The sequence below is a fragment of the Eulemur rufifrons genome, chromosome 1 (assembly GCF_041146395.1).
Source record: "Eulemur rufifrons isolate Redbay chromosome 1, OSU_ERuf_1, whole genome shotgun sequence".
NCBI lineage: Eukaryota > Metazoa > Chordata > Mammalia > Primates > Lemuridae > Eulemur > Eulemur rufifrons.
The window spans coordinates 1,039,174-1,047,394 of NC_090983.1; the positions used below are offsets into that span (position 1 = coordinate 1,039,174).

Here is an 8,221-nt window from a genome sequence, read left to right on the forward strand (position 1 = left end):
GCCGGGCCCGGGCAGGGGTCGTGAGCACAGGCTGGGCCAGGCAGTCTGTGGCCTCAGTGAGGGACTGCGTCCCCGGAGTTAGGTCCTCAGCCGAAAAGTGTGACAGTTAGAGGCAGCTCTTGGGGGCCTGTGGGGCCCGGTGAGGGACAAAGGTCAGCCAGGGTCCTGTCTGTGCCCCCTGCGTGTCCAGCTTTAGGATTTTCACTCCAGGGAAGTGAGACTCAGGGTCCCAAATGCGTCACAGACGCAAAGGCAGCCCGGGCTCACTTGGCCCCTGGGGCCCTGGGCAAGTGGCCTCGTTGTCCAGGCAACACCCCAGAGGACCTTGGGGAGGGGGCGGTTCTGCTCCCTCCACATGCAGAGAGGCAGGCAGGAGGGGCCGGCCCGGCCACAGGACAGTCCCTAGGCGGGGGTGGCTCCCTGGGGGCCCCAGCCGACCCCACCCCTTCACCTTGGGGTGGCTCCTCGGCCAGGCTGCTGGCCACAATCTCGCGGATGCGGGCGGGCACGGGGGAGGGCGAGGCCTGCCGGCCTTCCCCGCGCACGGTCAGTGCCCGGTCTTCTCTGCTGGCCGCGGGGCCCAGGACGGCGACCTCCAGCCTCTGCAAAACACCCCCAGAAACACTGGGGCTGGCGGCCCCTGGACAGCTGCCAGGGACCCCCCACGCACCCACTGGAGTTAGGGGGGCTACCACAGGGCCACCCCAAGGCAGCAACGTGCCCTAGAGAGGAAGAAGTGAGGCTGGGCAGGTCGCCACGGTGAGTGCCTTAGTCCCCACCTGTAAAGCGGGATGGTCGGTCCCCTGGCGCTGGACGCCTCACAGCCCCTTTGCACAGCGGGGTCAAGGGAGGGGCCTGAGCCCCACCCAGGGGTCACAGAGCCCACTGTGGGGGAGGGGCAGAGGGACCATCCTCTGCCAGTGCAGCCCCCCACCGCCCTGTACGAAGGCCCCATCCATCGGGGCACCTATGGGCCCCCCAGAGGGCAGGGCAGGCCCAGGGCTGCACGCACGGTCAGGGGGGCCCTCTCCTCCCACCCCTGCCGGGCTCTGGGAAAAGTCTGGGGCGTCTCGCTTAGGCTCCCGTGGAGGGCTGCCGTGGGACAGGGCAGCGAGGGCTGTCCGTCACAGAGGGACTGTGAGGCAGTGGGGACGAGACCCGAATGGGCCCGAAAGTGGGCAGGAAATTCCGGGGTCCTGCGTACCTGAGACTGGTCTTGGGGGTCTCGGGCTGCAAGTGGCATTTTGCCGGGGAGGGCCCAGCCCAGCGCGGGAAAGAGACTGATCCCCTGGGCAGGGACCTCTTGCCGGGAATACAGTGCTCACAGCGGGAACACGGCCCTGCAGCCTGGTCCATCCCAAACCAGTGAAGCCCAGGCAAGAGCCTGGGAACGGGCAGGTCCACAGCTGCCTGGAGGGCATCTGGTCCAACAGCCGAGGGTGACCGATGCCTGCTGGGGCGTCCCAGGAGAGGGTGTCCCCTCCCAGTGGCTCTCGGGGGAGGCAAACCAGACTCCTCCCCAGAGCCCCAGACCGTTGTTGGAGGACACCCCCCCACCCCGTCCGGGAACCGCAGCGGGATTCCCGACCTGTACAGCCCCAGGTCTGCCTCCGGCAGGTCCTGGTGGGCGACCACTCGGTGGCCTCCTAGCGCCCGTCCTCTCCCAGCCCTCCCTGAGCTCCCCTCGGTGTCCCCGTGGCTCTGACCCTCAGGCCCAGCCTGGAGGGTGGGTGGCTTCCTGGGCACGTCCTGCCCCTGTCACTCTCACCCCATCCTCCTCCCCGGCCCAGCAGGCCCCCTGCATGCTGTGCACCCCACTCCCTGTCCCAGTGCTCCCCTGGGCACGGGCCTGTCCTCCGTATGGAGCCACCCAAACACAGGGACCCCTCCCGGGCTGGTGACGGACAGCTGAGAGCCACCCCAGACCGGGCCCTGCATGACACTGGAGAGGCCCCTTCGGACCCAGAGGCAGTGCCAGCCACTCCCGCGGTTCACGGAGGGCAGCTGCCCGGCAAGTGCCTGTCGGGGAAGGAGACCGGCCTGGGGGTGGGGCCTTTCCACGCGGCCGTGTGGGAGCAGAAGCCCCGGGGAGAAGGGGGTGCGCCCGCTCCCGCTCTGGGCCCAGCAAGGACCCAGGTGCCAGACGCCCCCACCCTCCTATCTTCCTCAAGGAGACACGGGCTACAGGCGCTCAGCCATCCATTCTGCCCGAGCCCCTTATTTTGCACTGGGGAAACTGAGGCCCTGCGGGGCGGCAAGAAGCCCCTCCCAGGCCGGGAAGGCCTCCGCGCCGCCTGCTCGGCAGCTCCCGCCCCTCCCCGCTCCCCCGGGCATCCGCGGCGCCACCCGCTAACGGGAAGGCAGCGGCCGCGTAAACTTGACTCATTCCTAACATTTACAGAGGGTCACTTATTAGCCGAGACGTCCCGAGAGGCGCTGGGGCCTAATGGGTTCCAGCTGCGGCCGAGCGCGGGCGACGGCCGGGCAGCCGCGCGGGGGCGGGGCGGGGGCGCGTCCTGGGCGGGCCGCCCCGCCCCCTCCTGCCTCCTCCCCGCCCCCTCCTGCCTCCTCCCCCTACAGCTCCTCCCTCCTCCCCTTACGGCTCCTGCCTCCTCCCCGCCCCCTCCTGCGTCCTCCTCCCTCCCTCCTCTCCCTCACCCCCTCCTGCCTCCTCCCCCTACAGCTCCTGCCTCCTCCCCCTACAGCTCCTCCCTCCTCCCCACCCCTTCCTGCCTCCTCCCTCCTCTCCCAGCCCTTCCTCCCTCCTCCCACCCACACCCCCGGGGAAGGGACGCTGGGGTGTGAGGGCAGCCCCGTCCCACCGTCCCGGCCAATCAGCCCCAGAGAACAGGGGGCGAGCGGGGGGGGCGGGGCCCCACCGACACCGCCTCTTTCCCACCCTGCTGGAGTCTGGTGAGGCCACCAGCTCTCGGTCCTATGTCCCTGGCCCGCCTGGACTCCTTGCGGCCACCTGTGGCTCTGCAGGTCTGGGGACGGCGCGCCCGGCAGTGACTGGGCCTCCTGGGGAGCCTCAGCAGGTCCGAGGGACACCAGGGCTGGACGTCACTTTCCCCAAAGACCCCAGACTCGCAGTGCAGCCTGTCCTTGTCCCTGCCTCCTGCCCCAGCACCCTGCTCAGCTCAGCTTTGCTGAACACCCCAGGGAGGTCACAGCCCCTCCTGGAGCCACTGCTGGCGTCAGGCCCTGCTGCCCCTCCCCCATGCAGCTGTGCGGAGGGGCCAGCCCCCACCTTAGAGGAAGGTGGGCTTCCTGTATCTCCCCTCCCCAGGATCAGAGCAAGACTCCCCTCTAAGAACTGGGCTGGGGCCCCTGCTAGGCCACCAATAGGCTGTGACCCTCGGTGTGTCATCCTCCCAACCTCATGTCCCCTTCTGCAAAATGGCGGTAGGTTGGTAATCCAAGCCCTCCCGGATCCCAGAGCCATTGCCGGGGCGAGTTCCGGCGCTGTGGAGGGTGCAGTGTGCGTGGTGGTGGGCTGGGTAGGTCACCGCTGGAGCCGAGGTTGAAGGGGCAGGGGGCAGCCCCGGCACAGGTGCCCCCACTCCCCAGTGGGAGAGGAAGCCGCTTGAATCCCCCCCGGAAGCAGACGACCTCCCCACTGCTGGAATCAGGGTCCTCTGGTGGCCAGCCAGGGCCTGCACTTTTGTACTTGCCCAGGGGCTCAGGGGCTACAGCTTGTCCCCCTGCCCCATTCTGGATCTTGGCCCACAGATCCCAGAAAAGTGGGCTCTGAGGTCACCTTATCCAACTCCATGCTGTGGACGGGGAAACTGAGGCCAAGGACATGACTCCAGCTCTGAGGGGCAGAGACAGTGCCCACCCTAACGGCCCATCGTCCACACAAAAGGACCAGCCCCATGGACAGATTCCACCTGCGGGGAGGGCACACGGGAGCCTCAGGCCTGCACCGACCTGCGTGGCCTTGTCTGCAGGCCACACCCTTGGCCCAACCCCAGAACCCCAATCCCTGCACCTGGGCATGACCCTTCCGGGTGCCCCTCCCAGACCTAGGGGAGTCAGAGCCATGGCGGGGAATCCAGACACACCCCCCACCACCTGGCAAAGCCCCCTGAGTTGGGGAATGTCAGGGGCCCACAGGAGCCCAGACCCCAAGGGGCCCTGGCCCCCTCACAGCCCTCAGTGCCACCACCACCGCTGTCTTGTCCCTACCTGCCTGCGCAGCGGCCTGAGCTGGGAATGGGGCGGGTGGAGGGGGCATGTCCAGTGTGACTCCAACCCCCCCAGCAGGGTTGGCTGCTTGGGCAGGGCCTGGGTGGTCTTGTCACCCCAGGGGTAGCACCTGGCCAGGAGGCGGCTCAGTCAATGCCTGAGGCATGAAGGAATGCAAGGTGCTCTTGGCTCAGGGCTGGGTCTCAGCTGGGGGCTGGAGCTGACGGGGGCACAGGTGGTCTGGACAGTCAGGCACGGCAGCTTTCGTCGCGGGACGCAGGCGCAGGAGGCAACAGTGTGCAGCCTCCTCGGGGCTGGTCTTCCCCGGGGGGCGCCTTGCATGGTGCCGGCGCAGCTAAGCAGTCTGAGGCCAGGCCAGGGACTGTGAAGGCCACAGCGCAAAGCCTCTGCGGCCCCCCTGGGTGGCTCTGGGGGCAGGACTCCCCCGGGACTCTCTCAAAGCCGCCGCGCTGGGCTGCTGTGGCAGGGGGTGTATGGACACAGGGACTGACGGGGCCCCTGGGGCGGCAGGACGTGAACACCACACAGTAAGGGCAATTTCACCACCTCCCCTCGCTCCTGGCTGGGCCAGTGACCCGAGTGGCTCCTCCTGACCTCTGGGCTGCTCGGGGCAGGGGGGTGGACAGCCCAAGACCGGTCCCCTGGGACAGGAACATGGATTTGCAAAAGGAACCCAGCAACTTCTGGGACGGAGGAAGGTGAAGCCCTCGCACACCTGGATTCCAAGTTAGGGAGACATCCGGGTGGTCGAAGGCGGGTCCAGTCGCGCCCAGTGGCCCGCAGAGGAGGACCCCAAAACCTCCGTGTAAAATCACCACGGGGAGGGGCGTCCAGAGGAGGACCCCAACCAACCAGGACACAACCTCAGGCCCCGCCCCCGTGGCAGGAGCAGGGCTGCCTGTGGGAGTCACGTGGGCGGCGTGACCAGCTGCAGGGGTCTGGGCGGCTGAGCCCAACAGTGCCACCGTGTGGCCGTGGGGGGCACTGCCGGGGTGGCTCTGCCCTGCTCCTGGAGAATTGAGGCTGGCGGGAGGGACGCCTGGGGCGCAGGTACGCGAGGCCAGTGCCCGAGGCAGGGCGGTTGCTGCTCCAGGTTGCTTGGCTCCCTCTGCTAGCAAACGTCTTCTCCATTATCGCAGCCTGGATCGGGGGCTTCCGGCCTCCACCCCGTGGGAGGAAGTGAGGCTCGGCCCGCGTGGGACTTACTTGCTCAGGGTGGCCCGCTCCCCCCTGGCAGTGTTGGGGCCGGGACCCCTCCCTTGGGCCTGCGCACCCGCCACGGTGGCTCCCGACACACCCGCGCGTGCCTGGGTCTGGGCTCAGCTCGAGAGCAGGCGCCTCCCCCGCATGCCCACCCCCGGCGGGGCACACTCGAGGGGCCCACGGTGAGGGGCTCACGGCGAGGGGCACACTCAAGGGGCACACGGCGAGGGGCTCAGGGCGAGGGGCTCAGGGCGAGGGGCTCAGGGCGAGGGGCACACGCGAGGGGCTCAGGGCGAGGGGCCCACGGCGAGGGGCTCAGGGCGAGGGGCTCAGGGCGAGGGGCACACGGCGAGGGGCTCAGGGCGAGGGGCTCAGGGCGAGGGGCTCAGGGCGAGGGGCACACGCGAGGGGCTCAGGGCGAGGGGCCCACGGCGAGGGGCTCAGGGCGAGGGGCACACGGCGAGGGGCACAGGGCGAGGGGCTCAGGGCGAGGGGCTCAGGGCGAGGGGCTCAGGGCGAGGGGCTCAGGGCGAGGGGCACACGGCGAGGGGCTCAGGGCGAGGGGCTCAGGGCGAGGGGCTCAGGGCGAGGGGCACACGGCGAGGGGCTCAGGGCGAGGGGCTCAGGGCGAGGGGCACACGGCGAGGGGCTCAGGGCGAGGGGCACACGCGAGGGGCTCAGGGCGAGGGGCACACGGCGAGGGGCTCAGGGCGAGGGGCTCAGGGCGAGGGGCACACGCGAGGGGCTCAGGGCGAGGGGCTCAGGGCGAGGGGCCCACGGCGAGGGGCTCAGGGCGAGGGGCTCAGGGCGAGGGGCACACGGCGAGGGGCTCAGGGCGAGGGGCACACGCGAGGGGCTCAGGGCGAGGGGCACACGCGAGGGGCTCAGGGCGAGGGGCACACGGCGAGGGGCTCAGGGCGAGGGGCACACGCGAGGGGCTCAGGGCGAGGGGCACAGGGCGAGGGGCTCAGGGCGAGGGGCACACGCGAGGGGCTCAGGGCGAGGGGCACACGCGAGGGGCTCAGGGCGAGGGGCACACGCGAGGGGCTCAGGGCGAGGGGCACACGGCGAGGGGCTCAGGGCGAGGGGCACACGCGAGGGGCTCAGGGCGAGGGGCACAGGGCGAGGGGCTCAGGGCGAGGGGCACACGCGAGGGGCCCAGGGCGAGGGGCCCAGGGCGAGGGGCCCACGGCGAGGGGCTCAGGGCGAGGGGCACACGCGAGGGGCTCAGGGCGAGGGGCTCAGGGCGAGGGGCTCACGCGAGGGGCTCAGGGCGAGGGGCACACGGCGAGGGGCACACGCGAGGGGCTCAGGGCGAGGGGCACACGCGAGGGGCTCAGGGCGAGGGGCACACGGCGAGGGGCTCAGGGCGAGGGGCTCAGGGCGAGGGTCTCAGGGCGAGGGGCACACGGCGAGGGGCTCAGGGCGAGGGGCACACGGCGAGGGGCTCAGGGCGAGGGGCACACGCGAGGGGCTCAGGGCGAGGGGCACACGCGAGGGGCTCAGGGCGAGGGGCACACGGCGAGGGGCTCAGGGCGAGGGGCACACGCGAGGGGCTCAGGGCGAGGGGCACAGGGCGAGGGGCTCAGGGCGAGGGGCACACGCGAGGGGCTCAGGGCGAGGGGCACAGGGCGAGGGGCTCACGCGAGGGGCCCAGGGCGAGGGGCCCAGGGCGAGGGGCCCACGGCGAGGGGCTCAGGGCGAGGGGCACACGCGAGGGGCTCAGGGCGAGGGGCTCAGGGCGAGGGGCTCACGCGAGGGGCTCAGGGCGAGGGGCACACGGCGAGGGGCACACGCGAGGGGCTCAGGGCGAGGGGCACACGCGAGGGGCTCAGGGCGAGGGGCACACGGCGAGGGGCTCAGGGCGAGGGGCTCAGGGCGAGGGTCTCAGGGCGAGGGGCACACGGCGAGGGGCTCAGGGCGAGGGGCACACGGCGAGGGGCTCAGGGCGAGGGGCACAGGGCGAGGGGCTCAGGGCGAGGGGCACACGCGAGGGGCTCAGGGCGAGGGGCACAGGGCGAGGGGCTCACGCGAGGGGCCCACGGCGAGGGGCCCAGGGCGAGGGGCCCACGGCGAGGGGCTCAGGGCGAGGGGCTCAGGGCGAGGGGCTCACGCGAGGGGCTCAGGGCGAGGGGCTCAGGGCGAGGGGCTCACGCGAGGGGCTCAGGGCGAGGGGCACACGGCGAGGGGCACACGCGAGGGGCTCAGGGCGAGGGGCACAGGGCGAGGGGCTCACGCGAGGGGCCCAGGGCGAGGGGCCCAGGGCGAGGGGCCCACGGCGAGGGGCTCAGGGCGAGGGGCACACGCGAGGGGCTCAGGGCGAGGGGCTCAGGGCGAGGGGCTCACGCGAGGGGCTCAGGGCGAGGGGCACACGGCGAGGGGCACACGCGAGGGGCTCAGGGCGAGGGGCACACGCGAGGGGCTCAGGGCGAGGGGCTCAGGGCGAGGGTCTCAGGGCGAGGGGCACACGCGAGGGGCTCCGGGCGAGGGGCCCACGGCGAGGGGCTCAGGGCGAGGGGCACACGCGAGGGGCTCAGGGCGAGGGGCTCAGGGCGAGGGGCTCACGCGAGGGGCTCAGGGCGAGGGGCACACGGCGAGGGGCTCAGGGCGAGGGGCTCACGCGAGGGGCTCAGGGCGAGGGGCACACGCGAGGGGCTCAGGGCGAGGGGCTCCGGGCGAGGGGCCCAGGGCGAGGGGCCCACGGCGAGGGGCTCCGGGCGAGGGGCTCACGCGAGGGGCCCACGGCGAGGGGCTCAGGGCGAGGGGCTCAGGGCGAGGGGCTCAGGGCGAGGGGCACACGCGAGGG

The 8,221-nt window shown here is 71.9% G+C and overlaps 1 protein-coding gene across 1 annotated transcript in view; it reads right to left on the reverse strand.

Annotated features, from left to right (window-relative positions):
- The window catches only part of CROCC2 (ciliary rootlet coiled-coil, rootletin family member 2), a 53,287-nt gene extending 51,931 nt beyond the window's left edge, over nucleotides 1-1,356 (reverse strand). Inside the window, 2 exon segments of the mRNA XM_069465352.1 lie at nucleotides 452-648; nucleotides 1,205-1,356. Of these exon segments, the coding sequence (XP_069321453.1) occupies nucleotides 452-648; nucleotides 1,205-1,356 (349 nt within the window).
- Nucleotides 1,357-8,221: the final 6,865 nt, after the last annotated feature.